At 37.0% G+C, this 23,369-nt stretch overlaps 2 protein-coding genes across 9 annotated transcripts in view; both read left to right on the top strand.

Annotated features, from left to right (window-relative positions):
- The first annotated feature begins 157 nt into the window (after positions 1–157).
- epd (ependymin) lies at positions 158–9,752 on the top strand. The gene is made up of 6 exons (XM_057820981.1): positions 158–291; positions 369–400; positions 497–634; positions 707–893; positions 8,935–9,016; positions 9,090–9,752. Exons 1-6 carry the CDS (start codon positions 219–221, stop codon positions 9,214–9,216), a joined length of 639 nt encoding a protein of 212 aa, XP_057676964.1. The 5' UTR covers positions 158–218; the 3' UTR covers positions 9,217–9,752.
- A 4,471-nt stretch (positions 9,753–14,223) lies between these two features.
- The window catches only part of thoc2 (THO complex 2), a 44,377-nt gene continuing 35,231 nt past the window's right edge, over positions 14,224–23,369 (top strand). For 6 of the 8 annotated variants that reach the window (XM_057821748.1, XM_057821747.1, XM_057821746.1 and 3 more), the window contains exons 1-9: positions 14,225–14,468; positions 15,476–15,531; positions 19,102–19,193; positions 19,331–19,382; positions 19,476–19,546; positions 19,750–19,871; positions 19,954–20,087; positions 20,989–21,149; positions 22,819–22,911. In XM_057821748.1, the coding sequence (XP_057677731.1) occupies positions 14,404–14,468; positions 15,476–15,531; positions 19,102–19,193; positions 19,331–19,382; positions 19,476–19,546; positions 19,750–19,871; positions 19,954–20,087; positions 20,989–21,149; positions 22,819–22,911 (846 nt within the window). In that variant the 5' untranslated portion in view covers positions 14,225–14,403. Of the gene's footprint in view, positions 14,469–15,475; positions 15,532–19,101; positions 19,194–19,330; positions 19,383–19,475; positions 19,547–19,749; positions 19,872–19,953; positions 20,088–20,988; positions 21,150–22,818; positions 22,912–23,369 lie in introns of all 8 variants that reach the window. The other 2 variants (XR_009061386.1, XR_009061387.1) reach the window with 1 other exon arrangement.

The following is a 23,369-nucleotide window of genomic DNA, read 5'->3' as shown; positions in this document are numbered from 1 at the left end:
TGACAAAAAGAAATTCTGACAAATCCTTTTCTAAAAAGGTCACCACCTGCTGGAACAAAGCAGGGGGCTTGTTTGGAAAGCTGACTGTTTGACGTCATCTCCGACTCGGTTACGTCCCTTTAAAAGCTGCTCGAGCTGCGCAGGAAGGCAGTTGCGTTCGGGCCATCCTTTTTTGTTTTTTTTATTTGGAACCAAAACTGCTTTCGAGGAGGAAAAACATGTATACGGCGTTTTTGATCTTTGCCTTAATGTGCTGGACTGCCCACGCAGACCATCATCATCATCTTTGCCGTAAGAATTTCAGTCTTTCCGTGTCTTGCAAATATCCATCAGGTAAGTTTTGTAATCCAAATGGAAATGCCTTTCAGGTTCATCCAATATGACAGGATTCCTTTCGGTGGTGAGTGAGAATCTTTCATATCTAACACCGAAACGCTGATGGATTTTCAAAGCATTAAACTTTCTCTTCCCGATGTTTGCTTTTAAATGAAATCAGATGGGAAACATGGCCGAAATAAAAGCAGCAGGCCAATTCACTTATGACTCGCAGAATAAGAGACTCCGGTTCCAAACCAATACAAGCATTCCCTGGAATGTAACCACGGATCAAGATCTATTGGTGTTTTTTGACGAGGTAAAAACTTTGTCACACTAGTCTATGATATTTCACAATATTAAATTTGTGTTTCATATTTGTATGCACAAGGGGATAATATACAAGATCGACAGCAAAAACCAGAGCTGTGAGAAGAAGTTGCTGCAATCCACAAAGCACCCTTTCGATCTTCCCGCTGATGCTACTTATATGTCCACTATGATCTCCGGGAGTGTCGCCCTGGAGGGCGAAGGCATGAAATTTCAAATATGGTCAACACCGACACCAAACTTGAAAGGTATATAGAACAAGTAATTGACAAGCACAGATATTCAGTAAAACATATTTTGGACTATAAGTCTCTCTGGATAGCAGGCGCAACAGTACAAATATGCATCATGACAAGCAAAAAAAAACCCACACTGGACTATAAGTCGCATTCTTTTGGGCGAAATACGTTTTTCAAGAAATCGAGACGAGAACAAATCTCCGCGAATTTATAGAAAAATTATGTCATTTCTTTGTGCCGAAAAACGGCGCTGTTAGAGATATTTTAACACCTAAAACTAGGGCTGTCAAAATCGCGTTAACGGGCGGTAATTAATTTTTTAAATTAATCACGTTAAGATAGAGTGCAAGTGCTGATGGTGATAGTAAAAATAAGTGGTTATACATATCCATATAAATGAAAACTAGTATTTAGAAAAAAAAAAGTTTATATGCCTAGTAGGGCTGTCAAAATTATCGCGTTAACAGGCGTTTTTTTTTTTTTAATTAATCAAGTTAAAATATTTGACGCAATTAACGCACATGCCCCGCTCAAACAGACTAAAATGACAGCACAGTGCAATGCCAACTTGTTACTTGTGTTTTTTGGAGTTTTGTCGCCCCCTACTGGCGCTTGGGTGCGACTGATTTTATGGGCTTAAGCACCCATGAGCATTGTGTAATTATTGACATCAACAATGGCGGGCTACTAGTTTATTTTTTGATTGAAAATTTTACAAATTTTATTAAAACGAAAACATTAAGAGGGGTTTGAATATAAAGTCCAGATTTTATAGTTTTTAACAATACTTTGAGTAAGATAGAGTGCTGGTGCTGATGGTGATAGTTAAAATAAATGGTTATACATATCCATATAGATGAAAACTAGTATTAAAAAAAAAAAAAAAGTTTATATGCCTGCTAGGGCTGTCAAAATTATTGCGTTAACAGGCGTTCTTTTTTTTTTTTAATTAATCAAGTTAAAATATTTGACGCAATTAACGCACATGCCCCGCTCAAACAGACTAAAATGACAGCACAGTGCAATGCCAACTTGTTACTTGTGTTTTTTAGAGTTTTGTCGCCCTCTGCTGGCACTTGGGTGCGACTGATTTTATGGGCTTAAGCACCCATTAGCATTGTGTAATTATTGACGTCAACAATGGCAGGCTACTAGTTTATTTTTTGATTGAAAATTTTACAAATTTTATTAAAACGAAAACATTAAGAGGGGTTTTAATATAAAGTCCAGATTTTATAGTTTTTAACAATACTTTGAGTAAGATAGAGTGCTGGTGCTGATGGTGATAGTTAAAATAAATGGTTATACATATCCATATAGATTAAAACTAGTATTTAAAAAAAATAAAATAAATAAGTTTATATGCCTGCTAGGGCTGTCAAAATTATTGCGTTAACAGGCGTTTTTTTTTTTTTTTTTAATTAATCAAGTTAAAATATTTGACGCAATTAACGCACATGCCCCGCTCAAACAGACTAAAATGACAGCACAGTGCAATGCCAACTTGTTACTTGTGTTTTTTAGAGTTTTGTCGCCCTCTGCTGGCACTTGGGTGCGACTGATTTTATGGGTTTAAGCACCCATTAGCATTGTGTAATTATTGACATCAACAATGGCGGGCTACTAGTTTATTTTTTGATTGAAAATTTTTACAAATTTTATTAAAACGAAAACATTAAGAGGGGTTTTAATATAAAGTCCAGATTTTATAGTTTTTAACAATACTTTGAGTAAGAGAGAGTGCTGGTGCTGATGGTGACAGTTAAAATAAATGGTTATACATATCCATATACTGGACTGTCTCAGAAAATTAGAATACACAATATTCTAATTTTTTGAGACAGTCCTGTGTATATATACAGGACTGTCTCAGGAAATTAGAATACACAATATTCTAATTTCCTGACTGTCTCAGGAAATTAGAATATTGTGTATTCTAATTTCCTGAGACAGTCCTGTATATATACACAGGACTGTCTCAAAAAATTAGAATATTGTGTATTCTAATTTTCTGAGACAGTCCAGTAGATGAAAACTAGTATTAAAAAAAAAAAAGTTTATATGCCTGCTAGGGCTGTCAAAATTATCGTGTTAACGGGTGGTATTTTTTATTTTTTTTTTGTAATTAATCACGTTAAAATATTTGACGCAATTAACACACATGCCCCGCTCAAACAGACTAAAATGACAGTACAGTGTAATGTCCGCTTCTTACTTGTTTTTTGGTGTTTGGCGCCCTCTGCTGCGATTGGGTCCAACTGATTTTATGGGTTAGTACCATGAGTGAGCATGGTGTAATTATTGACATCAACAATGGTGAGCTACTAGTTTATTTTTTGATTGAAAATTTTACAAATTTTAATAAAACGAAAACATTAAGAGGGGTTTTAATATAAAATTTCTATAACTTGTACAAACATTTATCTTTTAAGAACTACAAGTCTTTCTATCCATGGATCGCTTTAACAGAATGTCAATAATTTTAATGCCATCTTGTTGATTTATTGTTATAATAAACAAATACAGTACTTATGTACCGTATGTTAAATGTATATATCCATCTTGTGTCTTATCTTTCCATTCCAACAATAATTTACGGAAAAATATGGCATATTTTATAGATGGTTTGAATTGCGATTAATTACGATTAATTAAGATTAATTAATTTTTAAGCTGTAATTAACTCGATTAAAAATTTTAATCGTTTGACAGCCCTACTTAAAACATTATACAGTTACTATACAGGTATACGGGTTAAAAACGAGTTCTGTTCCTACGCTGGCAATGTATATTACCATAATGACCATTTGACACTGTCACGAGGATTAATGACAGAAGTGTGATCTAGCAAGTAATGTCACTTTTGAATGGATGTAAAAGATGCGGACTAATTGGTTGATTGAGTGATCTATTTTCAAGCCGTAATAACGAAATACAACAACAAGAGTGGAGAAAATAAAACAACAACAATAATAACAGTAATGATGATTATAACAAAAATAATAACAAGTACACACATACTGTACTTGTCCTTCTAAAAAAAAATAGCATTTTGTGATAAAATTCATTATTTTCTGTAATGTACATTGGACTTTCATATATTTTAGATTCATTACACACAACAGAAGTAGTTCAAGACTTTTATTGTTTTAATATTGATGATTTTGGCAAAAAAGTCAAGAAAAACCAAAAATCCCTATCTAAAAAAAAATTGCATATTTCATCCGACCAATACAAAAAAGTGTTTTTTAATACCAAAAAAATCAACCTTCAATTAATTATATCAGCTATGCACTCAATACTTGGTCGGGAATCCTTTTGCAGAACTGACTGCTTCAATGCGGCGTGGCATGGAGGCAATCAGCCTGTGGCACTGCTGAGGTGTTATAGACGTTTCGATAGCGGCCTTAAGCTCATCCACAATGTTGGGTCTGGAGTCTCTCAACTTCCTCTTCACAATATCCCAAAGATTCTCTATGGGGTTCAGGTCAGGAGAGTTGGCAAGCCAACTGAGGACAGTAATGCCATGGTCAGTAAACCATTTACCAGTGGTTTTGGCACTGTGAGCAGGTGCTGAAAAATGAAATCTTCATCTCCATAAACCAGACCATCACTGACTGTGGGTACTTGACACTGGACATTTCATTCTCCCCAGTCTTCCTCCAAACTCTGGCACCTTGATTTCCGAATGACATGCAAAATTTGCTTTCATCTGAAAAAAGTACTTTGGACCACTGAGCAACAGTCCAGTGCTGCTTTTCTGTAGCCCAGGTCAGGCGCTTCTGCCGCTGTTTCACACACGCTTGTGCACGGTGGCTCTGGATGTTTCTATTCCAGATTCAGTCCGCTGTTTCTGCAGGTCCCCCAAGGTCTGGAATGGGCCCTTCTCCACAATCCTTCTTAGGGTGTGGTCACCTCTTCTGGTTGTGCATTGTTTCCTGCCACACTTTTTCCTTCCCACTGAGGTGCCTTGATACAGCACTCTGGGAAAAGCCTATTCGCTCAGAAATTTATTTCAGTGTCTTAGCCTCTTGCTTGAGGGTGTCAGTGATGGCCTTCTGGACAGCAGTCAGGTCGGCAGTCTTGCCCATGATTGCGGTTTTGAGTCATGAACCAGGCTGGGACTTTTTAAAAGCCTCAGGAATCTTTCGCAGGAGTTAATTCGTTGATTCAGATGATTAGGTTAGTAGCTTCTTCAGAGTACCTTTTCATGATATGCTAATTTTTTGAGAAAGGGATTTTTGGGTTTTTCTTGACTTTTTTGCCAAAATCATCAATATCAAAACAATAAAAGGCTTGGGCTACTTCAGTTGTGTGTAATGAATCTGAAATATATGAAAGTCTTGTGTTTATCAGTACATTACAGAAAATAATGAACTTTATCACAATATGCCAATTTTTTGAGAAGGACTAGTATGTAGCCCGAAAAGGAGTGGGAAGAATCCCAGCTTTTTTGGGGGGGGCCCCACAGCCATTTCACTCCTTAAAAATTCTATAAGAATACAGTCACCTCCCAATATCATCATCATTATCATATCATCACTATCACTACCGCCATCACTACCACCGCCTTTATCACCGCTGTTTCAGTATAACGATCGTACATTCAAGAGTCAAAATATATGTAATAACAGCTATACTGGCACTCATGGTGATAACCATTATTATTGAGATGTGTATTATTCATTATCCAATATTATTTGTGGACTTGCTGCCAAAGGGAAGCAACCCCCAGGCAACAGGACCACCCATTACAAAGTGTCCTAACTTTGCATTAAAAGACAAGATTTGGGAGCCTGTGCCCAGGGGTTAGCCTCCAGCATCAGAGCTCCTCCTTGCCAGCCCCATACTCCAAGTTATATTGAATGTGTAGGCATTAGGGCTGTCAAACGATTAAAATTTTTAATCGAGTTAATTACAGCTTAAAAATTAATTAATTGTAATTAATCGCAATTCAAACCATCTATAAAATATGCCATATTTTTCTGTAAATTATTGTTGGAATGGAAAGATAAAACACAAGACGGATATATACATTCAACTTACGGTACATAAGTACTGTATTTGTTTATCATAACAATAAATCAACAAGATGGCATTAACATTATTAACATTCTGTTAAAGCGATCCATGGATAGAAAGACTTGTCATTCTTAAAAGATAAATGTTAGTACAAGTTATAGAAATTTTATATTAAAACCCCTCTTAATGTTTTCATTTTATTAAAATTTGTAAAGTTTTCAATCAAAAAATAAACTAGTAGCTCGCCATTGTTGATGTCAATAACAACACCATGCTCACTCATGGTACTAACGCATAAAATCAGTTGGACCCAAACGCCAGAAGAGGGCGCCAAACACCAAAAAACAAGTAACAAGCGGACGTTACACTGTACTGTCATTTTAGTCTGTTTGAGCGGGGCATGTGCGTTAATTGCGTCAAATATTTTAACGTGATTAATTTAAAAAATTAATCACCGCCCGTTAACGCGATAATTTTGACAGCCCTAGTAGGCATAGCCTATAAACTTTTTTTTTTTTTTCTTAATACTAGTTTTCATCTACAGGACTGTCTCAAAAAATTAGAATATTGTGTATTCTAATTTTCTGAGACAGTCCAGTATAACCATTTATTTTAACCATCACCATCAGCACAATCACTCTATCTTACTCAAAGTATTGTTAAAAACAATCAAATCTGGACTCAATTATATCCAAGCATCAAAACAAAAAATCTTCTAAAAACAGTGATTAGACATATAATAACAGATGAAACTATCAATTCTTTGAAGAATAGTTTAATGATTCACTTAATGAATAAGTGTTATTAAGAGGTCAATTTTGTCACTAACACCATTTATGTCCAGTCTGCTACTTTTACATCCATTCAAAATTGACATCATTTGCCAGATGACACTTCATGACATCTGTCATAAGCTTTCATTAATGCTCATGACAGTGTTATGTCATAATAATGACACTTTATTTGACAGCGGTGTCACACGTCTGTCATAAAACCATCATAATTATGACATAACAGATGAGATCAGCTGGCAAATGATGTCACTTTTGGATGGATGGATGAAGACTGGACAGAATTGTTAGTGACAAAATTTGACATTTAATAACACATAATGACACCTCTCATAAGTATTCATTAATATTCCTGACAGTGTCATGTAATAATTATGACAGATGACTGTCATAAAGTGTCATCTGGCAAATGATGTAAATTTTAAATGCATGTAAGAGACATGGAGTGGACATAAATAGAGTTAGGGACAAAATTTGACATTTATGTCATATATCATGTCATAATTATGACATGACGACACTGTCTTGAGCATTATGAATCCTTATGACAGATGTCATAATTAATTACACTTTATGACAGCCGTCTACATAGGCGGAGTTTGACTTTTGGGGCGGGGGGGGGGGGGGGGGGGGCAATATGTTGAAGACCCTGAACGCAGTGTCAGCAATAAAATTAATTTCCAATAATATTTTATAATAATAAGTTGACAATGAGCATTTTTTGTTTCCCATCATTCTTGAGGGGAATTCTAAATCAGGCTGCCTAAGCAATACTTTTCACAAAGATCGTCAACCATTGAAGATGGTACGCCCGCCGGTTTCGTACCAATGTAGATACCCCAGTCAAAAACTATCCCCTGGGCGGAGCCATATGGAGGTAGATTTGTGTCTTTATTATTCAATCCAAAAAAGAAAAAAAAAAAAAGTTGCTTCAATCAAAATATATATATTCAATCAAAAAACATGTTTGAAGGCAAAAATAAATTTGAAACTAAAAAAAAATGCATGTGAAAGCTATTTTTCTTTGATTTAAATTTATTGGGGGATTGAAGCAACTTTTTTGATTTGAAGTAATGTTGATTTGTGTTTGGGCCACATTTTGGCTAGGATGTTTTTGTCTTTATTATTCAATCAAAAAATAAGTTGCTTCAAAAATCTATATTTTCAAAAAGAAAAATCACTTTAATCAAAAAAGGAAAAAATTTCTATCACAGAAAACGTTTTTGAATGCGAAAAAATATTTGAGATTGAAAAATTTGCATTTGAACACTTAATTTTTCATTGAAAAAGTTTTATTTGATTGAAGCAATCCTTTTTGTGTTTGGGTCATATTATAGGTAGAACATTTGTGTCCAAATCATTCATTTCAATCAAAAAACATATTTTCAATCAAAGAAAAAAATCATTTGAAAAATAAATAATTTTTATATATTTATTTGCTGTTGAAAATTAAATGCAAAGCAAATGACAGTCTAAGGTGCTAGTCACATGATCTGTTCGGAAAATAATTTTGATGCATTATAAAAATTTTTTTTTTTGTTCATTTCATTCATTTTTGTTGCCGTTCTATTGCTTTACAACTTTTATATGTATAGGAAAGTCAATTTCATGCAATGATACTTTTCAGCCACCAGGGGGGGGCCTGCCCCCCCCTTAAAATCCGCTTATGGCAGTTTGTCATAATTATGACATAATACTGTCATGCTCATGACAGTGTCATATCATAATTATGACACTTCATAATTACGATATGAGACTGTCATGAGCATTAATGAATACTTATGACAGATGTCATAATTATGACACTTTATGACAGTCATCCGTCACAAATATGACATAATACTATCATACTGTCATAATTATGACACTCTACAACAGTCAGCCATCATAATTATGACATGAGACTGTCATGAGCATTAATGAATACTTATGACAGATGTCATGAAGTGTCATCCAGCAAGTGATATCACTTTTGAATGGATGTAAAAGATGCAGACCAGACAGAAATGGCGTTATTGACAAAATTGACATTTATTGACACTTCATGACATCTGTCATAAGAATTCAATAATGCTCATGACAGTGTCATGTCATAATTATGACAGTCTTATGAACACACTGTCAAATAAAGTGTTACCGATTTTCTTTTGTATAAGTGCACTTTAAAGTCCAAAAATAAGGTATGTGTATGTTTATGTAGTAAGTATAGGTGACTGACTGTTCTTCCTTTTTTTAAGGCAATGCCATGATGTGTTTAACCATGAGATGTTTGCCTGTAAGTACAATCTACGTGACGGAATCCTCCATGTTCATGTTCAGGTAGGTCTATGTCTTTTGAAGCATATTTAGTATCACATGAACATCTTCTTATGACCTATATGCCCCACGCCAGCAACATGAATGTGGAGCTGGATGTCAAGGATCCTGATCTTCTTACTGTGCCTTCGTTTTGCCAAGGATTGCCTGCGGAGGAGGCGCCCGAAGGGACAGCGTACAGTTTCTTCGATGAAATAATCTGAATGCAGTTTTGGTTGTCATTGCGGGTGATAGACGTCCAATCCATTCAAATGGATTGGATGTCTATCGCCCTCAACGGGTGTTTTTAATATAAGTTTTTTCTTTTTCTTTTACTAACTACCACACGACATACTCTGAGAAGAATATACATATACAGTACCTTGGCTTCCTGTGAATGAGATAATACTTTGCATGAGACCGTATTGCAGTTATTTCACATTCCGCTCCTTTATGCTGTACACACGTTTTCCGTGTTAAGAAATGACAGCTGATTTACTTAATCACATTTAATTACTGCTTATGCATCAGTATCGCTTCCAAAACCTTTCACAAAATGATTAATGGAAGAAAAAACTAAAGTGTCAGTGGTTTCAACTAGTCTTTTGCTTGTTTTTGTTTGTTTGTTTGGGTGGTCACTGAATGGAATAAGAGTTAAGGAATAATACAATTGCCTGGATTGTTCTATGTATTGTACTCTGTGTGTTCAGTTAATAAAATAGCTAATAGACGAGCGATGTCAGGTCGCTACAAAGAGAAATATTTGATATGTTGATTTATGCTCATGAGGTTCTGAGTTTGAATGTTGCTTCCAGCTTTCTCTATATTATTTTAGTTGTAACTAATTCAATTATGGATCCTCCTGCTATTTAATAAAATAAATATAAAATCGGTGAGCGAATTGGTAAATTGTAAAGTAAGTCGATATGGATTACTGATAATATTCACCAACAAGGTCCCTGAGCAGAGAGAACCTCAGAACTAAGAATCCATTGTGCTACCCACACACACTAAAATCAACATCTATTTTAATACTGTACATATGTTTAAAACGCAATGCAGGTTCAAAGCGCTTCCAAAGTTATATTTGTTCCAAAATGTGTATTCCTGGCATTTTGGCGCCCTCTAGCAGCGACAAAGCTATTATGTACTCGCTATAATGCACCCCCAAACACACACGCACAGAGTTTAAAAAAAAATAATAATATTAATAATATATATTTTATATATATATATATATATATATATATATATATATATATATATATATATATATATATATATATATATATATATATGGCGGAAAACACAGACAAGACTGAAAAAGCAGTTTCTGCTCTTGCACTCCTCTTTAAAAGAAACTGCTGTATTTTAAGCCAAAACAACTGTTGTGCTTGATAGAACAATATGTCTATACGCTGCCATAGCAGATTCATGGCACACTAAGCCTCCGAACTATTTTTCATTTGTCCGTTTTACCCTGAAAACCCCCGTTTACAGACGTCGTGCAACCGCTTTTGTTTCAACCTAGCCATAAAAAGAAGGTAAGTAATTATATTTATTATTCAAAATGTCTGTCATTTTTAGCTTAGAATCATTAATTGATGTCTAAATTTTAGTTAAAAAAAAAAAAAAAAAACGACTTTAAAAAATTATTCACTCGCATAGTTTAAACTTTTAAACGAATTACGTCACAATGAAAAATTTGGCGTCTGTAAAAAAGTAACGGATATCTACCTCATAACTATCGTTTAATTGTATTTTTTTTGTTACTGTCGCATTTTCCGCAATATGTTAGATGATAATTAATCGATCCAAACAAAAAAAAAAAAAAAAAGAAAAATAACGTTTAAAAGGGTAACTATATGAAAAAGAAAATGTCAACCACTACTTGTTGTCTGCGATTTCTGCATCGCCACCCTTGTTATATCACCATGTTTCACCCATAAAATACAAAAAAAATCTGGCTGTGGCCATTCACAGCTGTGTCTTGACACGTGGTGAAACATGCTACATGGAGTTTTTGGATCGAAATAAGGTAAGTACGCGATAATATCTCGTTAAAATCGTGGCGTCTTTAATTCTGCTCTTTAATTAGTGTTTTGCTGTTTAATTTTTTTTTTTTAATGCCTTCCTGTTCAAAATTTTTGTTCCCCCAGAAAATTGAGATTTTAAGCTTTCCAATGATGTATCACACATGCATTTCAGACCATTTTAAAAGTTGGCCAAATTGAGGGTCTCAGAGCGGAACTTCAAGTCACCTGAGTGTTTTCCGCCATATATATATATATATATATATATATATATATATATACATAAATGAAGATATCACTACAAAAGCATTTGTAATTACAACCATTTTCTGGGAGAAATAATAATTGTAATAGAAATAGTAATATCTTCATTTATTTTGCTTGCAATAAAAAAACACAAAAGAGAATGGGGGAAAAAATACCTAATCATTATCATTTTACACAAAACTCCAAAAATGAGCCGGACACAAGTATTGGCACCCTTTGAAAAATCATGTGATGCTTCTCTTGTGTAATTAACAGCACCTGTTACTTACAGTGTATCACAAAAGTGAGTACAACCCTCACATTTCTGCAGATATTTAAGAATATATTTTCATGGGACAACACTGACAAAATGACACTTTGGCTAGGTTCATAGTACAGGTCTTAATGCACGAATCCGATTTTTTCATGTTTTTCCGACTTGAGTCAGGCATTAACTTGACTGTCTGAACTGGACAAGTCGCATAGAAGTGGACCATTTCAAATCCGATCTGAGTCACTTTCGTATGTGGTTCATATCTGATCTGGGCCACATTTTTTCAGAACGTGACTGGCGGTCTGAACTGTCAAGACTCCCAAATCGGAATTCGTGCAGCAATTACGTCAGCAAAGAGCAAGAGGCACGGAGGATGGCAGCCATGGAGGCATTAGCGCCTAGCTTGAACTCTACTTATAAGCACGAAGCGGGCTTGACCACAGTCAAAAAAATAAAATGAATAAAAGAAGAATAAGCCCTACAATTTTCAATTTTCATTCTGTGCGCCGAATGAGCAATATTTAATTATTGCACACATGGCCGAGTCGGGGCAAATTGACGCACCCACGTCATTTCACGCACACACGTCAAGGCTCATACTGTATGTGTGCGTGTATGCGTTCTATCAGTCCATATAAACTTTGAATATAAGACTAAACGGGGATTATTAATGTCTGTTATTTGTGTCCTCTTTTTGGAAATCAAAATATGTTCGCTCTGAAATGACATACAGCTAGCATGTGTAATTTGTTTTGATGCCTCTGCGCATGCGGGTCTCTTTGCTGAGCGCATCTCGGACTGCGAATTAGTGCGCATGCGTGATACTCGAACGGTCTCAATTGACAAAGGCAGTCTGAACGGGCACGCCAAAAAAAAACAAATATGGCAAAAAAATCGGATTTGTGCATTAAGACCTGTAGTATGAACCTAGCCTTCGACACAATGAAAAGTAGTCTGTAGCTTATATAATAGTGTTGATTTATTTTTTTCCTCAAAATAACTCAAAATATAGGCATTAATATCTAAACCTCTGGCAAAAAAGTGAGTACAGCCCTTAGTAAAAGTTGTCAATATAACATACAACATTTCAACTGTCAATATTTTGTGTGGCCACCAATATTATCCAAAACTGCCTTTACTCTCCTGGGCATGGAGTTGACCAGAGCTTCACAAGTTGTCAATGGAATGCACTTCCACTCCTCCATGACGATGTTGCGGAGCTGCCGGATATTTGAGACTTTGCGCACCTCCACCTTCCGCTTGAGGATCCCCCAAAGATGTTCTATTGGGTTCAAGTCTGGAGACATGCTTGGCCAGTCAACCACCTTTACCCTCAGCCTCTTCAGTAAAGCAGTGATCATCTTGGAGGTGTGTTTGGGGTCATTGTCATGCTGGAACACTGCCCTGCGATCCAGTTTCTGGAGGGAGGGGATCATGCTCTGCTGCAGTATTTCACAGTACATGTTGGAGTTCATGTTTCCCTCAATGGAATGTAACTCTCCAACACCTGCAGCACTCATGCAGCCCCAGACCATGACATTCCCACCACCATGCTTGACTGTAGGCATGACACACTCATCTTTGTACTCCTCACCCGGTCGCCGCCACACATGCTTGAGAACATTGGAACCAAACAAATTAATCTTCGTCTCATCAGACCATAGGACATTGTTCCAGTAATCCATGTGCTTTGTTGACATGTCTTCAGCAAACTGTTTGCGGGCTTTCTTGTATACTGCCTTCAGAAGAGGCTTCCTCCTGGGGTGACAGCCATGCACACCAATTTGATGTAGAGTGTGCGTTATGGTCTAAGCACTAACAGCCTGACCCCCCACCTCTTCAATCTCTGCAGCAATGCTGACAGCACTCCTGTGACGATCTTTCAAAGAAAGCATTTGGATGTGACGCTCAGCACGTGCGTTCAGTTTCTTTGGACGACCAACCCGAGGCCTGTTCTGAGTGGACCCTGCTCTTTTAAAACGCTGGACGATCTTAACCACTGTGCTGCAGCTCAGTTTCAGGGTGTTGGCAATGTTCTTGTCGACTTGGCCATCTTCATGTAGCACAACAATACATCTTTTAAGATCCTCAGAGAGTTCTTTGCCATGTGGTGCCATGTTGGAACTTTCAGTGACCAGTATGAGAGAGTGTGAGAGCTGCACTACAAATTTGAACACACCTGCTCCCTATGCACACCTGGACCTAGTAACACTAACAAGTCACATGACATTTTGGAGAGAAAATGACAAGCAGTACTCAATTTGGACATTTAGGGGTTTAGATTTTAATGGTTATATTTTGAGTTATTTTGAGGGGAAAATAAATTAACTCTATTATATAAGCTGCACACAGACTACTTTTCATTGTGTCAAAATGTCATTTTGTCAGTTCTTGTCCCATGAAAAGATATGCGAGGGCTGTACTCACTTTTGTGGTACACTGTAGTCGAATCCTCTCAAAACAGGGTTTTAATTCACAAAACAATGCTATTTAAGACATTTTTTATCCCGTCACGGGCACTTCAATGTCCAAATGCATTAAGAACTGGGACGGTTGGAAGTGAATGATCACGTTTTAATGCCATTGTCAGCTATAAACATTGGAACTGAAATGAATTGGACGTCTATCGCCGTCAACGACAAGCGATGAGTACGTTATGTACGTTTGTACTTTGTGGCATTGGCTGCGAGTCTTTGTGAGAGAGAAAGAGAGAGCGAGAGAGAGCCTCCGGTCCACGTCCCGCCATGCATCTGTGTGCTTAGCCGCCATAGCGTCGATGTGCTAAGGCTAAACCGAGCCTAGCTAAGCGTGCGAATGTGCGCTGAGCCTACAAGACATCCGGGCGCTGTGGATGGAAGATGGCGACGCTTATCCTCGCTGGTGAATGGGTCAAAAATTGGGAGAAATCAGGAAAACATCAATTGTAAGTGAGCTAACTTCAACGCAGTTAATAAATATCGAAAAACAAATCATATACCGAAGACGGTGTATAGTAGTGGCGGTAGATTTGTACTGCTAGTTGTGCTTATGCTAGCTAGTTTGGTGACCGCTTTTTCTTCAAATTTGCTTGTTGTGGATGTAAAGCGGGCAATGTAACGGGATTATTTTTTGCCCATCGGGTGGAATTGATGAATAAACTTGAAGGTTGTGAGCTAACAATTCCTGCATGTTTGCCAAATCCATTCACTTAAGAGCTCGTCGATTGTAAACACGATGGCTAGTGAAGCTAGGCTAATTAGCACATTTGCACTCCTCGATTACATTTCCGAATTTAAATGCAAACTCTTCTAACATAAGTCGTGTTTCCCGTGTCGATAAACGTCAAATTTGATGATTGTTGGGTGAAATAAATGGCAGGGACAAGTGGGGTGAAGGAAAGAGCTTGACACAATGCTAGCAAATTAGCCTTGAATGCTAGTTCGTTGTTTCTCAATATCGATTTAGGCACATTTGATTCGATATTATACACATGTATTAATTCGAGTTCGGTACACGTTTACGAAGGCAACGCAATGTAAACGTCGACTGAATCTAGGCGTAAATAGAAAGTGCATAACATCTGACGAGTACTTTGCATAGTTTTTTTTACTAGTCAATCATATTTATTACAAGATTATTATTGTATGTTAATGATAATAATTCTGTGTTCAAGTAGCACTCAATTTCATGGTTAGAAATGTCCGTGGGTGCATTTTGTGAATTTTCTGTTCTGTTGGTCACTCTAGGCCTGTTAACATTTAAGGCCAGAAATATAAGGCCAGAAATACAGATAATGAATTCTATGTATAACATCAGTTTGCATCCTCGGACCGTAAAAATTAGTGAACATGAGTTGTAGTTATTTACAATCTTATTTATCTAATAAGCACTTTCACACTTTCCACAAAATCTGATGAGTTACTTATCATTTTTTTCCATTTTGTCTCCTAGTGTACAACTCTGCAAAGGACTAACAGAGAAAATAGATCATGGATGTCGGATTAAAGGTAAATATTGTTTTAGGGATGTCTTAATCACATGTTTTTGCACCCAAGTCTGTAACCTGAGGTTGACAATCTGCTAGTAACGAGTCCCGAAACGATACCGATAAAAAGTATTATTCTTATCTATTTTTTTTAATAAAAGTTCCAAACGTTTTACAGTACTTCCTCTCTTTTTTCCAGGAGTGTTGCGGAGTTAAAACCGTATATATATTTGTATCTTTTGGCAATGCCATTGTATTTCTGGATTATTTTCTTAGTTTTTAGCTCTTAAAAGTTAAAAAAAAAAAAAAAAAAAATACATATACAGTGGTACCTCTACATACGAAGTTAATTCGTTCCAGGAACTTGTTTGTAAGTCAAAATGGTCGTATGTCGAGCAGGATTTTCCCATAGGAATACATTATAATTCCATTAATTCGTTCAACAGCCCAAAAACCTAAACTAAATCCTTAATAAATACTGCTTGTACTATTACAAATGGCAATTACACCTAGCAAAACAAATAAATTATAAATAAAAATCGGAATAATATAATAATAAATAATAATAATTCCTGTAATAACGTAATGAACCGGGTTCTAATGTGGCAAACGTTTTTGCTGTACCTGAACGCACTGCGCCCGAGAGTGGTGAGCTTGAGAGTTTCACTTTCAATGTTTTCTTGAGAACACAGTCAACTTTGGCGGTCAGGAGGCGTTTTGTGTTGAATAAGTGTTGAAATAAATTATAAAAACTTGACGAAGCTGGCGATTTCTTTGGCGATGTTACCACAATAATAATTGTCAGCTTAACTTATAAAGACTGGTGAACGATTGTCGGAGAAGGACCGTGGAAATGTCTATAATCTATAATTTGCATATTCATTTAGAAGGTAAGTGTCACCTTTTTGAAACCCGTGTTGATTTCTCACACAAGAAAATCTGCCGTGCTTTCGTCTGCGGTGCTGTCATGTCGTCGTATGTAGAAAAAACTGGCAAGTCAAACTTTACGTCAAATGTCGAAAAGAACTTATGTCGAGGTACCACTGTATATATGAATTAGGCCTGAATGATATTGGGAAAAAATTAGCGCCTCAGAGTCTAAATGGATTTGATGTCCATCGTTTTCATTGGCAGTGAATGAGTTAATGTGGTTAAACATAAATGTGTGGGAACTGCAAAAAAGAAAATATTTGGAAAAAGCAGTAAATACTTTTCCACATGGGATAATGTTATTTAGAGGTCGACCGATAGGGGATTTTCAAACACTGATATGTGAAATGTATGTAATTTGTAAAATATCAACCGATTGCCGATATCCAAAACCAATTTTGTAAGCTGGATATTTGAGGACGATATACTTTTTTTCTTAAAGCACGTTGATTATGAAACGATTTTTTAAAAAAATTGCTTCAACAGCTTCAAATTTACAATGATGACCGGAGACTTAAAGGATTAATTCGGTCTAGTGCTACCAAACCAACAAACACAGCACTTTTTTAAAATTATTATTATAGACACTCAGCAGGAATAGTACATTATTTTCAAATAATTAAACCCACCAGGACGTTAAAAACGAGATGAAAACAAGTGAGAGTTTAAGAAGATGCTCGCCATGCTAACTCGATTGCTACGCTAATGTTACAACAGGGTTTCCCCTAGGATTTTTTTTAAGCTGTGGGGGTGGGCAGCATCGGAGTTGGACAGCCTCACCATGTTGCACTGCGGGGAAATTGCTTCATATCATGACAAATTAGCTCTTCTTTTTTTCCCCACATTTTTTCCCAAAAAGAACCATAACTAATATCTATTTGAAATATTTCATTCGCCAGGGTAATGTCGCAGCTCTCAGCTATGGTACATGTACGTAAAATGCGCGGCTGATTACAGCTACATTACCCTACGTGATAATATGACTTACAGTGGGGAGAACAAGTATTTGATACATTGCCAATGGATTTTCCCATTGGCAGTGTATCAAATACTTGTTCTCCCCACTGTATATGTCATAGTCCTTCTTTTTCCTTTTATTTGGCCCTAATTTGGAATGAGCTCGGCGACAGGCTTAAAGTGTTGAAATCCATCTCCACCTTTAAAACGATGCTAAAAAGCATTCTGATCAGTAAGCATAAAAATTCCAGCATACCTAGGTTATAAATTATCCTCTTCTAGGGAAGTATTTCTTTTGTGTGTGTGTGTTATTAGTGTTTGTTTGTCAGTATGTTATTGTATGAGGATACTATTATATGTGACAGTTGACCCTTTCTGCTCTTCTTATAATTTTTCTTATGAGTGTCTAATTGTATGCAGGCTCCTGGCTATAAGCTTTGAGTAGCTTCTTAAGGAGACCTGACTCACACATGATCCTACCTCAGCATTATGAGAGGATGAACACTTTGTGAATATGAATGTGCGTGTGAATAAATTGAAATTAATACGTACTACATTACCACAGCAATAATAGTCCTTCTGTTAATGGACCCATTTCAAGGAGTAGGGGGAAATTCTAATAGCAGTGTAAAGAGTTTTACTAGTTTTGGTGAGAAGGTGAATAGTTTTTTTTGTTTGTTCGTGAACTACATTTCCTTATAAACGCACGTCGAGGTACCATTTAGCTTAGCAAGGAGAGGTATGAGTCATTTTTCGAGTGTCCCAGAGCTTGCGAGAATTGGAAAAAAAAAAAAAACACATCAGGTTTCATCAGCTGTGATTACATATATCCATCTGCCAAAACAGCCTGATAGCAAAGATATAAGTACGCCTGCCCCTCTGCTATTGGATGCGTTGTTGACGTTAACGTGGCGACGCTTTGGGCCCCGCATCTCGGCGCAAATTCATTCAAGCTTGCTGTTCTGTCCAATACGCCTGTCTACCACTCACTTTCGCCAAAAAGTCGGATCCAAAATACTGTAATACCCCAGATGGGGGGAAAAAAGACAGGAGTCGGTATTGGCTTACCCACTTTATTGTGGCAACAATAATAAAGAAAATCAATAACAAAATAACAGCGGGTTGCTGCAACATGCGACCGCTATCTCTCACTATCTTGTCCCTCCTCGTTTCCCCCTACGTCACAGCTCTCCAGTCCGATAGTTTCTTAAGGGGGTCGCGCATAGTGTGCCACATTCTGTTATTTGTAGGGGAAACCCTGTTACAAGTTACATTTAGAGTGTAAGGGTCACTCAGGAAATACACCTAAAAAGGCTAAAGCAACACTGCATATTTTCTCATGCAAGATATAAAAAAAAAAACCTTACAATATTTACAAAACAGGCTAGCTTGAATCTTGTTGTAGCAGCCTGCATTCAAGCTGCTGCAGGGTCCTTTCGGGGTCCAACAGTCAGTCATAGGCGGCCACAGTTGCCTACACAGATGCCTAATCAAAATGCTTTATTGGCTTATTCTTTTTGTTTATCGGCTGATGTTGTGGAAAAAGTCCATATAGCGGTCGACCTCTAATCTTATTTGTCAATGTATTATTCACATGTCTTTCAGGTACTTTATAATATTGTGTTAAATGGGACTAAGTGGGCCTATGAAGTTTTTGCTTTCTGGTGCAAATAAACATGCATTTCTTGTCTGTTGAACCACGCAGACATCCAGGCAGCCTTATATGAGCTCTGCTGGCAAGTTGTGCAGGGCAACCTCAAATTGGACCTTGTCGCTAGTGTTCTCGGAGAGATGATGGTACTTTTATTTATTCATTTTTTAAAGCAATAATATTGCGTTTGGTGATGTAAATGACTTCCACACTTCCAGTCCATTTGACTTGGAATGCATTGCTGGTTTTCCATGTTCATTTCGCCCCCCAATTTTTCTCACAGGAACTCAGAGATGACATGCCATCGATTTTAGCTGATGTCTTTAGTATTCTAGGTAAAGTTTTATTATTGATCAGTGAGCAAGCATGCTTTAAGCACTGAAATCAGCCAAATTGTAAATATGTTTTATTTTTGTTTTCCGGCACAGATTTAGAGACTGTTGCACTGGAGGAAAAACACAAGCGTGACCATTATATCCAATTAGTGGGAGCGTGTTTGGTAAGAACGACTATTTTTATGCATGAGAGGATTTTGCTATGTACGTAATGACGATATAATAGACTAGTGGTTTTTAAAGTCAAGCTAACTTGGGTTTCTGCTTGAGTCCATAAAATATTTATTAGGAAATTGCACTAGGCTGGATAAAATTTGTGGATATGTTTTTAGCCCAAATTGCAGCCCTCTCTCTCCTATTGTCACAGGTTTTTGTTCCCGAGGCCATTTTGAAAGAGCGTCTAGATCCAGAAACACTTGAATCTCTTGGGCTTATTAAGCAAGCCCATCAATTTAATCAGAAGATAGTGAAGATAAAGACAAAGCTGTTGTAAGTAGTATTTGAGAAAATGAGGGAAAAAAACATTTTGCTTATTTAGTTTAACGTATGCTGACTTTTTTTTCCCCCCCAGTTACAAGCAACAGAAGTTCAACTTGCTAAGAGAGGAAAATGAGGGCTACGCCAAACTCATTACCGAGCTTGGCCAAGACCTGTCTGGCAACATCACCAGCCACATTGTTCTAGAAAGTATCAAGTCTCTCATAGGTATTTACTCATTTGTCACATTCCAAAGATTTGTTGCAAAAAAATAATCATTAGTCGACCATAGACTTCATAATGTAATGACGGGGCGCGGGGCCAATAAACAGGGGTCCTGCATTGTCGACGAGGCCGTCAAAGCTGACCGAGTGGAATCACAAAGAGCTTTTTTCGTCGAAAATTCTTGTGAATAAATGCTTAAATCCCTGAATTCTTTATAGATATGGACGTAAAACAGTCTCGATTCTTTGTTAGAAGCAGAAAAAAACCCCTGCCGTTGGCATTTATTTTACGTAAATATGTCGAAGTACAATGCTAGTCTGTTGGTGAATGTAGCTAGCGGCTGCCTGATGTAAACAGAGCTTTCCCGGTGAAAATTCTTGTGAATAAATGCTTAAATCCCTGAATTCTTTATAGATATGGACGTAAAACAGTCTCGATTCTTGGTGAAATGCAAAAAAATAGTGCAGTTAGCATTTATTTTACGTAAATATTGCGAACTATGATGCCAGTGCAGTAGCAGCTAATTTCTCCCATTGATTTTTTCCACAATGTTTCAAAATGCATGCTTTGTACGAAAAATATCATAATTACCTTGAATCCTTGAACAAATCATTCTTAAGACAATCTTTCCTGTTTGTATGCGGTACAGCTTTTGTACTTTTTCAACAAAAATCCGGCCTTAGATTGCAGCCTGCGTTTGTGAATAGCGGCTCTTGATGTGGGCGGTCCCCCTACTTGAATGCGAAGCGCAGTGCATGACCGATCTGACCCGTCAATACATTATGAAGTCTATGAGTCGACTGGCTAAATAATATCAGTAATGTTCTGGTTCATTTCTGGCAACAATGCATAATTATTTTGTTCCTAATGTTTCTTATGTCTCCCAAATTGTTGCTGCCAACAGGATGTTTCAATTTAGATCCCAACCGAGTTCTAGACATTATCCTGGAGGTGTATGAGAGTCGATCAGACCAAGATGAGTTCTTTCTGTCCCTCATCAAGTCCTACATGTGTGAGGCGCTGACTCTCTGCCACATCCTTGGCTTTAAATTTAAATTTTATCAGGTAAGAACATTTGAAGGGTGGAGTATATTTTAACAGCAAACTCCTCTAAGTATTTTAAAATTGATTAACAGTAGGGCTGCAACTAACGATTATTTTTACAGTCGATTAATCAGACGATTACTTAAACAATTAATTGGATATTTGTCACTTTTTGCAATTACGTTCACAATTTAACTTGAAGTTGTTTTAGGCATGTTGTAAGTAACCATGAAGACAAAATGGATGATTATTTCCTTCAAAAATATTTTATGACAGCTTCCTGACTGTACTGTTTTAAGTACATAAAACTTGTTCTAAATAAAGATTCTGAGTATAAGATATAAAAAATAATGTCTCAGAACACAAATCAGACAAAGATCCTGTTCATCCAAATAAGAAAAACGCTGCTGATTGACATTTTTTTTAATCTTGTGGGCAAAGCGCTGATATTAATTGGGTCAATGACTTATTTATCTTCTTTAAACAAACTAAACAACAAAATCGAACTAGGGCTTTGCTATGTGGAGATACAGTTCTTAGCCCAGCCCAGGTTGGTTTGGAGATGTTTCGGGGACAATATCAGGTCGCTTCCTGTTGATTTGGGGACATTTGGGGGACCTGTCCTGGTAATATCAGATCCTTTGGGAACCAATGGGGGGGCTTGTCCTGGTCATATCAGGTCATTTGGGAATATTTGGGGGGGGCGTGTCCTGGTCATTTCAGGTCATTTGGGGACATTTGAGGGGCGTGTCCTTGTCATATCAGGTCATTTGGGGACATTTTTTGGGGGGGGGGTCCTGGCCATATCAGGTCATTTAGGGACATATAAGGGGCATGTTCTGGTCATATCAGGTCATTTGGGGGCGTGTCCCAGTCATATCAGGTCATTTGGTGACATTTTGGGGGCGTGTCCTGGCCATGTCATGTCATTTGGGGGGCTTGTCCTTGTCATATGAGGGGTAGACTTTAAAATTTAAGTTTTCTTGATCAAAGAGGTGTTCATAAATACAATCCAATTTCAAAGCACACTCTCTTGTATGACAATTTACAGTTTGAATGGGAGTTTGTTGTTGTGTAATCCTAAACTGTTATAGGAATGGGTTTATGTGTGTGGTTTCTTTATAAAAAGAAATGAGACAACTTCACTATCTAACAATTACTCAAGTGCTAATATTTTCAAAACGATACAAAAACGGATACTCGACACTAATTAGCTTAATCGCTAACTAACTTTGCGCTCCGTGCTAAGTAGTAACGTCTCATCAACAAAGAATACGAAAAATACAATTGACTTCATTCATTCACCTCTAATGGAGGCACGCTGAATCTAACAACACAAAGACAATTGAACTCACGACACTTTGTCATACTGTATTATTGATTCCGCAATCCAACCTGAGTGTAGCAGTGAACTCTCTTTTGCTCCAATAGCTGACGCGTGCGCAGCCTCACATTACACACAAATAAGGACCCACACGGGACTGCTCATAGCTGCCAGCAAAATCGATTATCAAATTTGTTGGCAACTAATTTATGAATCAATTAGTTGTTGCAGCCCTAATAGAGTCATTTTGCAATTAAATATGTAAAGCTTCTTTTGCCTAAAACCCGGCACAAAGTTAGATTCTAAAGCATAATTGGCCTTTTTTCTATGATATCTGTGATTTTTTTTTTTTTTTTTTGCTTTCAGGAACCAAATGAGGAAACCCCCAAGTCACTATACCACATTGCTGCTGCTCTACTTCATCATAACCTAATAGAATTGGAAGATCTCTATGTACATGTAAGTGAAAATAATGACATTATACTGATTTTACCCTGTGCACATTGGCTAGGTTTACACGGCTGGTCTGAATGCACTAATCAGATTTTTTTTTTTTTTCCCGACTCGGGTGAGCCAGTAACTTGAGGTTCTTGAATGGGACAAGTTGCATTGAAGTGGACTATTTCAAATAAGCTCTAGGTCACTTTCATATGTAGTTTTAAAGGGAACCTCAGACTTAAAGACTTTTAGGCTCTAATAAGCCACAATGGTTCTTGTTTTCTTAAAATATGTTATTAGAAACACATAAAATATTGCCATTGATTTAAAAATCTATAATATTTAGTACATGTTTTGACCTACGGAGGGCGCCATGTTTTATGCGCGCAATGGACACTCGGGGTGATGACGTAGTTAGTCACTGTCACTAGATGAGGTGTTCTGCAATTCCTTCCTACGCGGCGAAACATCCAACACAT

The sequence above is a fragment of the Corythoichthys intestinalis genome, chromosome 18, assembly GCF_030265065.1.
Source record: "Corythoichthys intestinalis isolate RoL2023-P3 chromosome 18, ASM3026506v1, whole genome shotgun sequence".
Lineage (NCBI taxonomy): Eukaryota > Metazoa > Chordata > Actinopteri > Syngnathiformes > Syngnathidae > Corythoichthys > Corythoichthys intestinalis.
Note: the sequence above shows the minus strand (reverse complement) of the source record. Positions and strands in the feature narration are given on the sequence as shown.

Excerpts from the sequence above, each read along its gene's own strand:
- epd (XM_057820981.1), top strand. The coding sequence starts at position 219 with ATGTATACGGCGTTTTTGATCTTTGCCTTAATGTGCTGGACTGCCCAC. Across the intron at positions 635-706 it reads TATTGGTGTTTTTTGACGAG|GGGATAATATACAAGATCGA; the intron begins GTAAAAACTTTG and ends TGTATGCACAAG. Across the intron at positions 9,017-9,089 it reads TCCTCCATGTTCATGTTCAG|CAACATGAATGTGGAGCTGG; the intron begins GTAGGTCTATGT and ends GCCCCACGCCAG.